Source organism: Ostrea edulis, chromosome 7, assembly GCF_947568905.1.
Source record: "Ostrea edulis chromosome 7, xbOstEdul1.1, whole genome shotgun sequence".
NCBI classification, from domain to species: Eukaryota; Metazoa; Mollusca; class Bivalvia; order Ostreida; family Ostreidae; genus Ostrea; species Ostrea edulis.
The window spans coordinates 65,905,756-65,924,691 of record NC_079170.1 but is presented as its reverse complement, the minus strand read 5'-3'; the positions used below and the strand labels follow the sequence as shown (position 1 = coordinate 65,924,691).

General features: G+C 35.5%; 1 protein-coding gene across 1 annotated transcript; it reads left to right on the top strand.

The window, feature by feature from the left end:
- The first annotated feature begins 350 nt into the window (after window positions 1–350).
- LOC125656975 (paired box protein Pax-8-like) lies at window positions 351–17,677 on the top strand. Its single transcript, XM_048887602.2, has 5 exons — window positions 351–1,121; window positions 1,397–1,435; window positions 10,280–10,500; window positions 10,715–11,099; window positions 17,037–17,677. The coding sequence occupies exons 2-5, from the start codon at window positions 1,423–1,425 to the stop codon at window positions 17,576–17,578; spliced, it is 1,161 nt and encodes a 386-aa protein (XP_048743559.2). The 5' UTR covers window positions 351–1,121; window positions 1,397–1,422; the 3' UTR covers window positions 17,579–17,677.
- The last annotated feature ends 1,259 nt before the right edge of the window (window positions 17,678–18,936 follow it).

The following is an 18,936-nucleotide window of genomic DNA, read 5'->3' as shown; positions in this document are numbered from 1 at the left end:
TGAGATTTCTATGACCGTTCAGGGACCCTGCGGTGTTTAATAATGTGAATTTCTCGTGTTATCAATAATTATCACAACTTCACAGCTCCTCAGCATAAAAAGCTCCTTACACTAACTGCGATTTACCGCAGGTTTACCTGATTTGACCATTACCGGGGTACCGCGTATGTAACAGAGAAAACTCTGTCCAACACAACTTCCGGAATTGTCATTTGAAACGATATTTTGAAACAGAAAACTTTTTTTCTGAGACAAGCCCTGCATCCGGGGATTAGTAATGGAAAACACCCCCTTTCTATTCCGCAAAACCACTTTCTCCCTCGGAATTACCCGGTCGCGATTACTGCTAAACCGAAGCTTACACGCGAAGAAAAGGACGATATTTTAAATGTCCCATAAAATGAAGTAAAAGAAATATCAAAAGAATTTTTATTATTAAAGCGATTTGAACATAAATTATAAAGTTGCAGGGCGCGTTCAGTGTGCGTGACGGCTGCTCGGTATATGTATTGATGGCCGATCAGTAGATTCGGGTAATTTAACAGCGAGGCCGTTTGAATTGAGATATCATGTCCGCCTTTGATTAATACCGCTAGTTACATCTTATTTCCGAAAAGGAAACGAATAGTTAGAAGAAAACGAGGCTACGTGTCTCCTTCATGGGCTTTATTTCGCCGCAGTAGACGGTTAGTTCGCTTCTTCCGCGATAATAGTGGTAGAGTGTAGCTGGACTGGAGAAAAACATCTGCCCCTTCATGATAAATCATTAATTTAACTGTCTTGATTCGATTTTCCGACGAATTTCTGCAAAAGACGTCGTTAATTATTCATACAAAACGGTTTGGAGATATAAGTGTTTAATCTAAGACTAGGATGTACCAATTATGGCTAAAATGATTGCGGCGTTTTGATTGGTTGTGACGTGTGAAGCAGGTGACGTGAACATGACGGCACGCGCGTTGTTACGGTAGCCTGGAGTCCGATATACCACGTGACCGAGGCATACGATAAGCTAAAGCCTGATATACCGTGACCAATTGCAGGCGACAGGCCAAAGAAAAACCAAACTGGCAACATTACCGCAGACTGAGAGAGCAGGAGAGAAGAAAAAGTTCTATACGGTAATTCAATGTTTTTAAATGTATTGAGAATATGATGGAATTTCGGTTTGAAATCTTCTCACTGGTTATTGTGATACGCTATTCATTAAGCCATTTCACTCCAGAAAACACGTAACTGAAATATAATAATACATGTATGAAAAAAAAAAAAAAAAAAAAAAAAAACACAATAAACTTTTTAAACTTTTAACTCGCTTCACAGGGGTACAAATGATTTATATATTAATTTTGTTTTTCTTTTGAAGTGTTGACTTTTTTTCCATTGCTATTTCCAGATATTTCACATGTGCTAGTGGAGACAATGCCACACACAGGTTAGTCGCAAAATTTGTTATTAAATTACAGAATATGTAAATTACAAAACGAATACGTGAGTTACAAAGCTTGTTATATTACAGAATATGTAAATTACAAAACGAATGCGTGAGTTACAAATCTTATTACATTACATAATTCATAAATTACAAAACTTATTCATTAAAGAATTTGTGAGTTAGAAAACTTATTTATCATAGAATTTGTAAGTTATAAAAACTCTTATTACATGTATATACATTTTACTGATTTACGAATGTAACATTATGAAATCTAACTGTCGTGCTTATCACAATTCTTCTCCATAAAATACCGGCGCCTACGTCTAGATCTGCTATTGGCGTAACTAACGTCAACGATAAATAGCTCAAACTGTACTATTCAATAACATTAGTATTGTAATGTGATGGCCAATAACATCAGTGTTGCATTTGTTTATTGGAATAACGATATCAAATACATGTATGTATACGAAGCACAGAAAACGTCATTTTGAGTGTCTGTCAGTATCATCCTTAATACGCTGTCTGTACCTACTAAAGGGCTATCATTATTATCCATAATACGCTGTCCATACCTACTACAGGGCTATCATTATTATCCATAATACGCTGTCTGTACCTACTAAAGGGCTGTCATTATTATCCATAATACGCTGTCCGTACCTACTAAAGGGCTATCATTATTATCTATAGTACACTGTCTGTACCTATACTAAAGGGCTATCATTATTATCCATAATACGTTATGTATACTTACCAAAGGGCTCTAATTATGAATATTATCCATAATACAGTGTATACATTCTGAGGGGCTATAAATATTAGGGCTATAATTATGAATATTATCCATAATACATTGTATACATTCTGAGGGGCTATAAATATTATCCATAATAAGCTATATGTACCAACTAAAGTGCTATAATTATAGATATTATTCATAATACGTTATGTATACATCTAAGGGGCTATAATTATAAATATTGTCTATATTAAGCTAAGTGTATCTTTTAAAAGGCTATAATTATATTAACACAAAATAGAGGTAGGGACAAAATGCATACACAGAGATTCGGGAATTCAATATACATGTTAAGGGGGAAAGTAGACTAACTCCTGGATTTTAGAAATGAATATACAAAGTTTTTTTTAATGTTTCAAAGTTTGATGTTGTCATTAATGAATATAATTATAGCGCTCAGAGGGTGTATCTAACGCATTATGAAAACCACTGTTTATCATTTGCAGGGTTTTAACTTTTAGGAGAAGGAACGCGGTATTCTTTTACCCTTTATTATTATTATTATTATTATATAATACCATTATAAAGATAGAAAACAATTTTTTTTTAAATTTACAATTTTCCTTTACAGTTTCCCCTTAAATAGATTAATCAACTCCGTGATAAGACACGGCGCACTTTAGAGCATTCAATTATTTATACATATGTAGAATATCATTTCTCGGATCGCTTTCCTCGTAATATCTAAAATCAGTGTTGTTCTTTTATAAGAAGACATTCGATATTAATGTAACGCTTGGGCGGGAATATGTTTTACACATAATCCTGAATATAAAAACTTTGGATGAATGGTGAAGGTTGAAAATGAAATCTTTGAATGAATAGTGAGGTTGAGAATAAAGACAACTTTGAATGAATGGAGAAGGCTATTTGTAGGTCGTGGTCTAGTTTGTATCCAAAGTTCAACTTCAAATATCTTGTTCAAATAATTGTCGCAGAAAATGTATACTTTTAAAATGATTAAATCTTGTTATGGATTCTGCAGTCGTATACATAAATTCGATATCTCCATGGTAATGATTAATCGGTTGATAGGAAATTTAGTAATTATTAGGTACATCGGAAATTTAGTAATTATTAGGTACATCGGGAATTTAGTAATTATTAGGTACATCGGAAATTTAGTAATTATTAGGTACATCGGAGATTATCAAATACATGAGAAAAATATGTTTGTTTGCAGCAGGCGTACTTAGTAGACTCAAAAGATGATAAGATTATCGTATCGACAAATAAGGTTTAAATGCGAAACCTTTTACGGGTATCAGTTCTATATCTTGACCTTGGATGGAACATTACAGTTGTTCCGGCGGTTGACTTCTAATACAAACACTTTTCTTACTTAGGTTTTTTTCTTCCGAATTTTTTATGATGGACGAGGCATAAAAAGAAACGAGGACCTATGTCACGATAGACATGGGAATTACTGACCCGAGTCTAATGCTACACCGTGACCACGAACACTATGTCGCCGCAATATATATACACCGTGACCACGAACACGCACTATATATATATATAGTAATTATAGTATATATATACCGCCGCCAAAATACACAGCATGTCGCCGCAATATCCATACACCACCACCAAAATATGCAGAGTAATATTTCAAATATACGATTTTCACCACTGATAAAAAGCTAAATATTTTATTATAACTTTAGTCGAAGACTGAAAAAGAAATAATGATATTTGTTATTTCTTATCATCATATAAATTCATGATGCTGGGATGAAAATCACATTAAAACTGACTAGTCTCTCCAAGTTCTAATCAATTCTCACTGGATTCTATAGTCGATAGTGTGAAAACAATCACCTACCTCGATATTGAATCTTATTCTATTTCAGACCTAATTACATATTATTCTAATCTAATGGAGAGAGAGAGAGAGAGAGAGAGAGAGAGAGAGAGAGAGAGAGGTCCCAGACTAGTGTACAGATAAACAGGTGAAAGACAGTTTTACTGATAATTATTACCACGTAAAGGAACAAGACAACCCTCTCGTTTAGTCATTAACAATTACCTCCGACGTTCGATGATCCACTGCTGAATAAAATCAATAAATGACACTTTAGTGTCGATTAACAATGGTTAATCAATTAGAGATAATGTATTGATATCTCTCTAGATTCCACACATTGTGATACATCTAATTTTGCAAAATACTTAAAACTGTTAAAAAGTAAGAAATATATTACGATAAAAATATCATATTCAAAGTAGGTTGATAAAATTTTTAAAAAGATTATTGTCGTATTTACGAATAGGATTTACAAATAATTACAATGAAATATAGATATTGGATACAAATATTACAAGATTGATATTTTACAGTAAAAAATTTAAAAAGATTATTGTCGTATTTACGAATAGGATTTACAAATAATTACAATGAAATATAAATTTTGGATACGAATATTATAAGATTGATGTTTTACAATATATTTAACCCAAAGGCGGGAATCTTAGGACGGTAAATTAATATGAAATTTAAATCTTATATTGATTAAAGCAAAGGATTTTTTCTATTATATCTGTTAAGATATCATATTTATTTCATTAAAACATAATTTTCGTCATGACAATTTGCAGGAAAATTTCCTTTACTTAGAAGTTTTCGTGACTTGAATTGTCTCTCTCCATCAACATAATTTATGAAGACTACATATTCCTTAGTAGATCATTACAGGACTCGTTCTAATTGTTAATAAAATGATGAGAAAAATAAGCTTTTCTTCACCTGACGTATTTCTAAATGAGCTGACATGATATATATATAACATACATTATAGAATACACCTTTGAGATTCAACGCTGGGAGGTTTGCTGTGTTCTTTGCTTTTATTTCTTTTTCTCTTTCAAATTTTAAATCCATGTGCACGAGATGAAGCAGTCTAATTATTTATTTATTTACTCGTTTTATTTTATTTCCTTTATGGAAATTTCCTTTAAAATTGTTTTTCCCCCTTACATTGATCTATAAAAGCAACATTAAATTAAATTGTATACGTAACACTGCATTATTTCTTCACTGAATACAGAAACATTGAATAACGCTGAATTATTTCTCTACTGAATACAGAAATAATAACGCTGAATTATTTCTCTACTGAATACAGAAATAATAAATCACACTGAATTATTTCTCTACTGAATACAGAAATAATAACGCTGAATTATTTCTCTACTGGATACAGAAATAATAAATCACGCTGAATTATTTCTCTACTGAATACAGAAATAATAACGCTGAATTATTTCTCTACTGAATACAGAAATAATAACGCTGAATTATTTCTCTACTGAATACAGAAATAATAACGCTGAATTATTTCTCTACTGGATACAGAAATAATAAATCACGCTGAATTATTTCTCTACTGGATACAGAAATGATAAATAACGCTGAACCCTATCAAGTTGAAAATTTTTGTGTCAATTCAAATTTTGAAAAGGTTTGGCAGAGATTATATTTTGTGGCGGAAGGATTGATAAATCAAAAAGTTCTAAATCTGCATAATTTTTCAGTGACTGTTTCATCCAATATATCTTCTATTTTTATACTCCTATACGTGTATTTCAATTTTATAATTTATGATACAGAGTGTAGTTGAGACTTGGAACTAAGTTCAAATGTTGTAATTGGGAGCAAACACAGATATTATCAAGCGTAGTCCGGTAAGATTTTGTGTTTATTTTGACCAGCGACACGTTGTCTTTATATTCAGTAACCGACTTTCACCTCCGTTGCTGATCACTTGGTGAAATAATTTTACAGAAAGTAAACCGCGCAATGTGGAAAATAAATAAATATGTTGATGATAAAATTAATGTGGGGCGTCCCGTGCTGTGGGTTGTAGCTGTTGACGGGATATTTCACGGTTCAGATTTCAAAGAGATGTCATTGTGGTTTTATATATGTTTTGGTTGAGTGGAAATATACAAATTGTCTCTGTACTCGATCTAATGTGTGGGAAAGGTTAGGGTAAAATGAAAACCGAAATTGGAAGACTTTAGGTGAATATGGATATTATTTCATAATTTAATACATTTTAAACAATACCCGTGAATGGGGCGAATATTGTTTATATTCATAACCCCTTCCTTTCACATTTAGAAACGTGTTTTAATGAAAATAGAAATCCTTTCTCTTTTCTCAGTTACAAGTCCACTTCTTCAAGCTCTTCTTTTTTCTCTCTCTCAAAAGCCTATGTCCTTTACATTTCTTCAAATATTATCTCCCAAAATGAAAGAGATTTTAAAGATAGGATTTGAACATCTGACACTGGTTGCATTGGTGGGTCAGATTTGTGATTAGTATTACACAAGTTAGCCCGTCCGCAATTAGCTTCTGTAAAAATAGAGAAACGTTCCAACTTTTAATCTAGGTTTGCTATAGAAATGATGGAGCACATATGAACTGCGCGCCATGTGTCTCGTTGCTATGATTATTGTTGTATCAGTAAGTCGTGGCTATGATTATTGTTGTATCAGTAAGTCGTGGCTATGATTATTGTTGTATCAGTATGTCGTGGCTATGACTATCGTTGTATCAGTAAGTCGTGGCTATGATTATCGTTGTATCAGTAAGTCGTGGCTATGATTATCGTTGTATCAGTAAGTCGTGGCTATGATTATCGTTGTATCAGTAAGTCGTGGCTATGATTATTGTTGTATCAGTAAGTCGTGGCTATGATTATTGTTGTATCAGTAAGTCGTGGCTATGATTATCGTTGTATCAGTAAGTCGTAGTATACCACTGCATTGCGGCTGTGATCTGCGAGAAAAAAATTATATGGTATATTTTTCACTGCTTTGAAATGCAGGGCCGTAAATTACATGGAGGCGGAGGAGGCAGCTGCCTCCTCCAATTTTTGAGCCAAAAAAAATTAAAATTTAAAGTTCATTAGAATTTATGTTGTTTCCAATAACTAAGAACATGATACCTCCCTTAAAAAGCATTCCAAATCTTTCTTTTAGAATGAGTTAGTCAAGTAACATCTTAGAAGGCCCTAGAATCAAGGATTTTGCACGAAACGTGTTCAGTGTGCACAAAATGTGCTCAGCGTCTGGGGGCCTGGGCGGCCCCCAGACCCCCGCCTAATTTCCTGCCTCCTCCAAATTGAAGGTTAATTTACGGCCCTGAAATGAAGTTACTTTCCGAAGATTTAACTTTGGAATATCTGGATTTGCTATCGTTGATGCTAGTTTATGTAGTTTGGTTTATATGATTTGGTTTATCCAGTTTCAGCGGCGATACATTAGCGAAATGTTTACATTTAAAATTCGTGCCTTTACATCATTCTTAAACTGGAAAACTACAAGTCACCGATAAAACTGATTTCAGATGCAACTTGTGTGAATTCTGTATTTTGATTGTCTAATGCCTGGGCGTGTATGACTATTAGATCAGTATTAACAGTCGCAAGCTATTTTTGTATTCCAATATGGCGACGCAAGGGGTAAGGGTAACGTAACGCGTCGGCGGTAAAACTCAGCGGCCATTAAATCAGCATTAACAATCACAAGTAACAAAGGATGAAAATAGTTATTCCTAAATCACAACCATTCAACAGACATCAACGATTCTAAAGACAGAAGATAAAGATTCCCCAATTAACAGCACCGTCATTATTACCCTGCACCCTTTGACGGCGCAGTTTTTATTATGAAGTTAAATTATGAAACAAGGAATCTGGTAAACGAGTACCTCAGACGTCAGCGCCTCAGCCAATCAAAATACAGATTATAAAATTATCGATAAAGATTTCAAAAGCATGATCCATGTAACAGCCATGTGTTAAAGCTATTGTTCTCGAGGTAGTATTATGATGCAACACTTTATTTTAAAACTTTAGATGTTAAGAGTTATTCTACAGAAATCGGACTGAAATGTAAAAGTTATAAGTGTTTGATTTTACTCTGCTACAAATTGCATTTAGAATAGCGTTTTACCAACTTCTCTTTTACTGTTTTTCTTTTCTTCTCATTTGTTGGTAAAAACCAAGAATTATAATGATGTGAACACCAAAAAAAAAAAAAATGAAAAAAATAATATTACCAGTTTTATGTGTCTAATATAACGATAATTCTGCAAGATACCATTCCGTTAATCTATTCATAACTACACGATCTGTTAAAATATAGAAATGTTATTTTCCTGTGCGAATTTTAGTGGCATACAGTGATTTATTATTGGTACGTCATATCCCATTTTAAGATTCCCCAATTAGTTTTTAAAACAAAACAACCTACAGAATTATTAAACACTAACGTTTTAACAAAGTGTTATTCTTAGATACAATTAAGATTTCTAAGACTTAAATATTTATTTTCATATCGTCTTGTAGTGTTAATATCAGCATTATAATCGTTAGTATTATTTTGGTCGGCTTAACGAGAAGATTCTTCAAATTAGCCTTTTTTTTCCGATATCAGCGAATCTTTTATGAAGTATTTTTTTTTTATAAAAGCAGTAAATACATTATAAAGTTCTGTTTGCCTATGTGGTGATGGATTCTAAGTTTACAATGGGCATCCTGTCCATCAGCAAACTTCTCGTTAGGTATCCTAAGTTCTAAGATCTGTCTTCGTATCTAAACATTTTTCTTCAAGTAAGAATGCCTGTTCTTTCTTTAAAAGAAAACCTGCTGACAAATTAGATGACTCAGAAAAGAAATTCTGTATTTAGTTATTTTGTAATTGTCCAACTTGAATGTAGAAAAATACGAGCTTGAAAGAGTTTCTTATCGACAAAGTGTCGAAAATACCGCCTCGTGTCGCCTGTGATCACGTACCAGTGAAAACGAACCATATACAAGTCCTCTCAAATAGAAATGTCGACAATAATATATATATTTTTTTAATTTTTCAATTTAAGAGATAAGGCACGGCATACAATGACGCGTGAAGAGATCCAGTCGATTGTCCGCTTTTATGAGACTTGTAATTTTCAAACATCATATGGCAATTACATGTAGTTATTTAAAATATGCTTTAATAAAGGCATAAAAATAAATTTGTGACTATGTAATAACTGGAAAGTAATCAAGTACACCACAAAAGAAAACACCACGTATAGGAAAAGGTGCGTTCGTGTGCTTGCCGCCAAGCAGAGGGCGATTGATCAATGAGATTGCAGAGTTAACATTCACAATGAAGTCACCATCTTGATAAAAGTGGGGAAAAACACGTGCTCAGTAAATTTATAGAAATCGTTTGCATCCATCGATTACAATAATGATCGAAAAATTGTATTTATTTTTCTTTGTTATTAGTTAATGGGTGTCAAAATGAATCCATGGTTTGATATATTCAAACGATAATGGTACAAACACATGCTACGTTAATTCAATTAAAACGGTAACGGACCGTAACCGCTAATTACAGAAACTCATTATCAACCATCAAAAATCTATTTGGCGAAACCTTGACAAAGTAAAGACAATTATTATGTTTTAATTTGTTCCATAATTAAATGCTACTTAACTAAGTATCTCGAGTAAGACGAGGAATTTCTAAAAGCACAAATTCACTTTCTCTTAAGGAAGTTAGTACTTTCGTTATCATTCCAGTAACTCGTCCTTGAGCGCGGCTATGCCCCCCCCCCCTCCCGGGGTAATGTTATGGATGCAGTTCATCTAGTTAACAACCCCTCACCTATATCTCAATCTCATGTTTAAAACAACAACAGGGGTAACAAGGAAAATCTTCTCTTTCTGGGTAAAACGAGAATGTGTTTGTGAAATCTTGTTCCGAAAAACATTTAAGAATAGATTCGACCTTGATTTTGATAAATGACCTTGAATTTTATCAGTCAATTTGCTTTTAGTCGTCAGGTGGAGGTCACCCGTGACAATGGCTGCTTTAAGAATGGTTTTGAATTATTTAGATTCTGGTCTAATAGACACCACCTTTCATTTTCCTGATGAGTAGAGAGATGATGGGTGCCGGTTGGGTCTTGGCAGATTTATCCTCGAACATGTTGTGTACACAGTTTAACTGACTGTTCTTGAACATGTTTTCTTTTCAAGGTCAGACAGGGGTCAACCAACTTGGGGGTGTATTTGTCAATGGCAGACCACTTCCAGAACACGTCAGGCGCCGAATCGTCGAGCTTGCGCACATGGGAGTCAGGCCGTGTGACATTTCCCGCCAACTTTTGGTTTCTCATGGCTGTGTCAGCAAAATTCTGACGAGATACTACGAGACTGGATCCATCAAACCGGGGTCGATAGGCGGAAGTAAACCAAAGGTAAATAGAAACAGGAAGTGAATCCAAAGAAAATATGATAATATGCTATTCAATTGCAAAGGAAAAAGGGTTGAGTTTTGATTGATGGATGTAGTCGGATTTTTCTAATGATCAAAAAGTACAAAATGTCGTGTTTGATTATCCAATCTATAAGTATTATCCGCTTTAGAAATAGCAAACTTATATTGGAATATTGTGCATTTCTTATCTACAGCAAGTCGCCACGCCCTACATCATCAAGCGTATATTGGACATCAAACGTCAACATCCGGGAAGTTTTGCGTGGGAAATCCGTGATCAGCTCCTGACGCTTGGAATCTGTGACGAGCAGACCATTCCCAGCGTTAGTTCCATAAATAGAATCCTCAGAAATTCCGGAACTTTCTCCCTTGGATATCATGCGGATGACATCTTGGGATACCAGTCCATCTATGGTCGCTACCAAGGAGTTCCGGGTATGTTGGCGACATCTTGTGCAGAGACAAATAGCTTATCATTGGCTGTTCCGGGTCTATCATATCCCAGACTGGTGGAACAAATCAATGATGACGGCAAAGGATCCAAGGAAACCGAAACTGATGACGAGAATGTGACAGCAGGTAACGTCCTACACACTGCTGGAGAATTTTATATTACATGCACCCACTCAATTTTGAATTACATACACCCAGTAAATTTTATATTTCACCCATTTAACGAATTTTATATTACATCCAGTAAATTTCATATTACATTGTACACCAACCCTGTAATTTTTTTCATTACACCCACCGAATAAATTTCATATTTCATACAGTAAATTTTATATTACACCCACCCAGTAAATTTCATATTACCTCCATTAAATTTTATATTACACCCACCCAGTAAATTTTATATTACATCCACCCAGTGAATTTTATATTTCATCCTGTAAATTTTATATTACATCCAGTAAATTTTATATTACATCCAGTAAAGTTTATAGTACACCCACCCAGTAAATTTTATATTGCATCCACTCAGTAAATTTTATATTACATCAAGTAAATTTTATATTACACCCACCCAGTAAATTTTATATGTCATCGAGTAAATTTTATATTGCACCCATCCAGTAAATTTTGTATTACATCCAGTAAAGTTTATAGTACACCCACCCAGTAAATTTTATATTTCATCCACCCAGTAGAATTTATATTACATCAAGTAAATTTTATATTACACCCACCCATTAAATTTTATATTTCATCCAGTAAATTTTATATTGCACCCATCCAGTAAATTTTGTATTACATCCAGTAAAATTTATATTACACCCATCCAGTATATTTGATATTACATCCAGTATATTTTATATTACATTCAACCAATAAATTTTATATTTCATTCACCCAGTGCATTCTATATTACATCCACTCAGTAATTTTTTATGCCAAACCACTCAATGAATACACTACCCAGTGAATCTTATATTACATCCATCTATTAAATTTTATATTACACCTATCTAATAAATTCTATGTTGCACCCATCTAATAAATTTCATATTACACACCTCTAGTAAAGTTTGTATTACACCCATCCAGTAAATATTATATTACACCAATACTGTTATCACCCACACAACAAATTCAAAATTTGCAATTGGATAACAGTTGCTAATTCCACCCATCTTACTTCTCTCAAAATTCCTCAACAATTTAATAATTCAAACAGGTGTTAAAATCTATTCTACTTGAGTCTATAAACTTTTATAGAGAAGCAGGCGAGTGGGCGACGTTCGGTGATCGTAGGTTGTTTTGACCTTCAGGATAACAATTAGGGGATTACAATCTCGTTACAAGATTTCGCATTTACTTTATTAATGTTAGTAATTTTGAATGTAATGTTCTGTGATTTCAGAAAAATTACTTTGTTATAGATCGCATCTTTTTTAAAATGGAGCATATCAACTTTCGACAAAGAAAAAGCAACAATATGGCAAATGTTGGTAGAAATCCACAAATGATTTCAGTCTAATCCGGATAATGGATTTGAGTCCATTAACTCGGATATCTGGTTGGCCAAGTTGATCTCGCGAAAAACGATCAATTATAGTAAAAAAAATTATCATAACTGCTCCTTTTTAAGTTATATAAAGAAACATCAAGAAAGACAATTTTTCTTCAGATCGTTAGAAATTCGTTACGCTACGATTATTAAGCATATCGGAGAGGCACGAGGCCGCTTAACTCCTGCCAAAATCTATCAGATGCACCTTTGATGTATTCACATCACACAGTTTACACTGCATCGTCATTAAACAGGGCCCCTTACATCATATCAAATAAGACTGTGGTTTGGGAGTCAAATCAAAGAAATCGGATGGGCAATTCGGTGTCTCGCCCCATTAAACCCCCCTAGTTACGGTGATTAAATGTTTATCACATAGTGAAGAGGGGATAAGCAATTACCCACAGCGCTTTGTGGAATTATTACATCAAAAGAGGATTGAGTTTATGAGTTTTGATGTTTTGTGTAATTATGAAATTCACTTTTTTTAAAAAAAAAAATCTTTATTTTTGTTTTTTACCCAAGAAAGGGGAGCTGTGGTTTGCCAGTCATTTTCTTTTATTCACCGGAAAATAGTTGTGTAATTATATTTTTTCAGATAGTTTATGAATAAGTTAGTGCAATTTTCCTACCTACACCGTGAAATTACACGCAGACCTCTCATGTTCGTATGTAATTCCCATATCGTGCTCTCGGTAACAATCAGTTTAAATTGAATTGACATCAAATGAAACGCAATATATATATATATAAATCGCGTTCCACTTAATCAGATATTTTGATAGTTAAATCGATTCAGTGTGTCTTGCTATAACAATCTGACAAAAGGAATAACAAGATGACATATAAAAATCCAACACCACCAACAACAGCACAAACCAACAACACCAACAACAACAACACGAAACAACAACAACACAAAACAAAACAACAACAACACAAAACAACAACAACACGAAACAACAACAACATGAAACAACAACAACACGAAACAACAACACAGAAATACATAACAAGAAAGCAACCACACCACCACAACACACAAAATAACAACAATCAACGCAAAAGCTACAACACCACCACAACACACAAAATAACAACAATCAACGCAAAAACAACCACACCACCACAACACACAAAATAACAACAATCAACGCAAAAACAACCACACCACCACAACACACAAAATAACAACAATCAACGCAAAAACAACCACACCACCACAACACACAAAATAACAACAATCAACGCAAAAACAACCACACCACCACAACACACAAAATAACAACAATCAACGCAAAAACAACCACACCACCACAACACACAAAATAACAACAATCAACGCAAAAACAACCACACCACCACAACACACAAAATAACAACAATCAACGCAAAAACAACCACACCACCACAACACACAAAATAACAACACTCAACGCGATAGCTACAACACCACCACAACACACAAAATAACAACACTCAACGCAAAAGCTACAACACCACCACAACACACAAAATAACAACAATAAACGCAAAAACAACCACACCACCACAACACACAAAATAACAACAATCAACGCCAAAGCTACAACACCACCACACCATACAACACAACAACAATCAACGCAAAAACAACCACACTACCACAAGACACAAAACAACAACAATCAACGCGAAAGCTACAACACCACCACAACACACAAAATAACAACAATAAAACACAAAACAACAGCAAACAACGCGAAAACTACAACACCACCACAACACACAAAACAACAACAATCAACGCGAAAACAATCACACCACCACAACACACAAAACAACAACAATCAACGCGATAGCTACAACACCACCACAACACACAACATAACAACAATCAACACGAAAGCTACAACACCACCACAACACACAAAACAACAGAAAACAACACGAAAGCTACAACACCACCACAACACACAAAACAACAACAATCAACGCGAAAGCTACAACACCACCACAACACACAAAACAACAACAATCAACACGAAAGCTACAACACCACCACAACACACAAAACAACAACAATCAACGCGAAAGGTACAACACCACCACAACACACAAAACAACAGCAAACAACGCGAAAGCAACACCACCACCACAACAAACAATACAACAACAATCAACGCGAAAGCTACAACACCGCCACACCATACAACACAAAATAACAACAATCAACACGAAAGGTACAACACTACCACAACACACAAAACAACAAACAACGCGAAAGCTACAACACCACCACAACACACAACACAACAGCAAACAACGCGAAAGCTACCACACCACCACACCATACAACACAACAACAATCAACGCGAAAACAACCACAACACACAAAACAACAACAATCAACGCGAAAGCAACAACACCACAACACACAAAACAATAACAAACCAAAACAGAAAGCAACAGCACAATAAAACAAAACAATGAAATTAACAACAATACGAAGCAATGAAAGTAAAAGCAACATCTACAACAAAATCATAGCAACAACGAAACCTCATAACAGCAAAACAGACAACAGTGACATATAACAGCAACACCACCAACAAAATCATAGCAACAACGAATCCACACAACAACACAGACAACAGCGACACATAACAACAACACCAGCAACAAAATCATAGCAACAACGAAACTTCACAACAACAAAATAGACAACAGCGACACATAACAACAACACAGTCAACAGTGACATACAACAAACAAAACAGACAACAGCGATATCTAACAGCAACACTAGCAATAAAATCATAGCAACAACGCAACAGCAACATCGATCCTTCGTATGAGACTGCAAATCCGAAGCCCCATGTCGCTTCACATGTGACACGATAACGAGCCCTCCCTGCTCATAGGTCGTAAGCAGCGAGGATAGGCCTAAATTTTGCAGCCCTTCCCCGGCAGTAAAGTCTCCAGATAAAATTTTTTCGAGCGAAACGTTAAACAATATACAACCAACATACAGCAACATCATCAACAAAAATACGCTATAATCCCCTGGGGATTCGGGTTATAATAGGTACTCGGGTTTAAATAGGTGCTCAGTACCCTTGTTTGAACTAAGAGGCTACTAAATGAGACAGTCCTTCGGATGAAACCGCAAAAACCTTGGAACAGTGTCACAGCAGGTGTTGTACGATGAAGATCCCTCTCTGGTCAAAGCCCGTAACCGTCGAGCATGTGCTTAATTTTGCAGATCTTCACTGGCAATGGTGTTGTCTCTGTATGAGGGGGGAGTCTCGTTTATATACAACCAACAATACGGAATAAAAGAAAGGGTGAAGATAATGAACAGTGATCAATCTCATAACTCCTATAAATAATACAAAATTCAGATTAGAGCAAACACAGACCCCTAAACATATCAGAGGTAGGATCAGGTACCTAGGAGGAGTAAGTATCCCTGTTGACAGGTAACACCCACCATGAGACTTCTATCTCGATCAGATAAACGTATATATGGGATCAGGTGCCTAGGGAGAGTATTTATAAGATTGTTGGTGTTAGGTCAGGGGGGGGGGGGGGGGGGCGTGGGGCGTCTAACGAAGCAAAGATCGGATAAGAACGTTTGTACCGTCAAAAGTTAATATATGACAATCTGATAGAAATCTCATGAACGTGGCTAATAGAAGATACAGATGATCAGGATGTTACAGGGCTTCAACAGTCTCGTTCTCGTTTGAAGTTCGCAAATTCTGTGGTCGTTATGGTGATCTTATTTGCAAGTACAACCTGTCGTTAGGTCGAATGCTGTCCGACGCGTTTCATACCGATTGTTAGGCCGTTATTTATAGATAGATTTCGACTACTTCATTTACCTGATTAAGATATAGGACTCACGGCGGGTTTGACCGGTCAATAGGGGATGCTTATTCCTTCTAGACTCCTGATTCCACCTCTGGTATGTCCAGGTGTCCGTATTTGTCTGATTCCACCTCTGGTATGTCCAGGTGTCCGTGTTTGTCATATCCCACCTCTGGTATGTCCAGGGGTCTGTGTTTGTCTGATCCCACCTCTGGTATGTCCAGGGGTCTGTGTTTGTCTGATCCCACCTCTGGTATGTCAAGGTGTCTTTGTTTGTCAGATCCTACCTCTGGTGTGTCCTGGGGTCCGTGTTTGTCTGATCCCACCTCTGGTGTGTCCAGGGGTCTGTGTTTGTCCAACTCTTGATTCTGTATTTCTTATAGAAGTTATGAGATTGATAACTGTTTATTATCTTCACCTTTCACAGAAGTATTACTTTTAATGCAGGTTCAGTTTTCACCTGGCGAAAAACAGTTGTGTTATAAACACAGTGGTTAGAGTGAATTATCCTAATAGAGATGACGGCAGGTTGTGAGGGGAATGCTCTCTGATTTCTCTGATTGACCATTTCTTCTTGTATACAACCTTCATAACTGCATAGGTATTTAGTCCTCTGTCAGCTTAACACCTGTTTTTCTTCTATTTTACAGCAACATCAAAAGAGAAGGAATCAAAGGACAACAAAGGTGAAGACGAATTTAAGATCGAGGAGAGATTCCCCAGCCTTCTGGGGAAAGTGAAGACTGCGCATGCTCTGAATAAATCAGGCAGAGGCAGCAATGCGAGGGATTTTCTGGATAACATCTCCGATGAAGATACGCCATGTAAAAGAGATCAGTCGGTTGTGAAGGAAAGATCCAAGGAAAAGTTTGAGGACAGTCCAAGAGTTGATATGGATATTCTCAAAAACAAAACTCTCCAAGATACTTACTTCTCAAAATGTTTAACATCCATGAGCTCTAAAGCTGTGAGGGAACCATCACCGAGCGGTACACTTTACCATCCATACGCGAGATACAGCACATCGTCACGTGGTCATGACATAACTCCTTACGTCATCCCAAGATTGTGTATGTTCCCAGAAAGATTTTCTCCCTATGCACATTCGCTTTTTTCTCCTGCGGATTCTAGACACTCGTCCCTCAGTCGAAGTATTGAGCCGCATTTGTTTAAGCATAGCTCGCTAAAGTAGTGTATGATACATAGTTCATGTGATGAAATTTGTGTCAAAAGTTGTCAAATAAACCTGTTCTGTGTCAAATAGATTTTGGAAAATAAAATGGAAAATAAGCTTACTACGTTGGGGGTTATGTATAGCTCTGTTAAAATAAGGTTCGTTCTAGACTCTGATGTTAACGGGAAACTAACGACTCATCTTTATGACAAACGGGATGATTCCAACTTCCCCATATTTATGTAGCAATATTCCATTACCACCTGCATATTGTATTTATATTTCTCAATTGATTCAATACTCAAGAGCTTGTTATGCGTATGGTCAATTTTTAAAATCGAGGCAGACTTCTGACAAATTGATGGTGCAGGCTTTTCAACATTCTCGTTTAAGGAAAGCATTTCGCAAATTCTATGGTCGTTATAACGATTTAGTTTGCCAATGCAACCTTTCATTGGGTCAAATGCTGTCTGACGTGTTTCATACTGATTGTTAGGCCGTTCTTAGCACACTACGGATAACTCCATGTCCTTGGTCAAGATATAGGGCTCACGGCGGGTGTGACCGGTCGACAGGTCATGCTTACTCCTCTTGGGCACCTGATCCCACCTCTGGTGTGTCAAGAGGTCCGTGTTTGCCCAACTCTCTATTTTGTATTGCTTATAGGAGTCATGAGATTGATTGCTGTTCGTTATCTTTACCTTTCATGTGACATGTTTGCCATTACAACCTATCATTGGATCAAATGCTGTCTGACGTGTTTCATACCGATTGTAAGGCCATTCTTGGCACACTGACTTTGACTACGGTTAACTCCATTTATCTGAACAGGATATAGGGCTCAGGGTGGGTGTGACCGGTCGACTGGGGATGCTTACTCCTCCTAGGCACGTGTTCCCATCCCTGGTATATCCAGGGTTATGTGTTTGCCCAACTCTTTATTTTGTATTGCCTATAGGACTTATGAGATTGATCACTGTTCGTTATCTTCACCTTTCACATGTACATTCATGACTATAAGAAAAGCCATTATCAAAATATTTTTATTTTAAATATCAAATCACATACATTCTAATGTTGCATACATAGCGATTTTTAAAATATATGATAACACATTTGCAATATATGTACTTCACACAAATCTAGATGAATTATCAACATATATTGTAGATGAGATAAAGCCAAGCAAGCCACAGGGTTGATCTTTACATAATGAGTAATCATACATTTCTCTCTATGAGATCAGTTTCATTTAATTTCAGGAATTCATATACAGTATACATGTATATATTTCAGGAATTCATATACAGTATACATGTATATATATATATATATATATATATATATATATATATATATATATACATGTGTGTGTG

Bases quoted from the DNA above. Each gene is read 5' to 3' on its own strand.
- LOC125656975 (XM_048887602.2), top strand. The intron at 10,501-10,714 runs GTAAATAGAAAC...TCTTATCTACAG, and splicing joins TAGGCGGAAGTAAACCAAAG to CAAGTCGCCACGCCCTACAT. The intron at 11,100-17,036 runs GTAACGTCCTAC...TCTATTTTACAG, and splicing joins TGACGAGAATGTGACAGCAG to CAACATCAAAAGAGAAGGAA.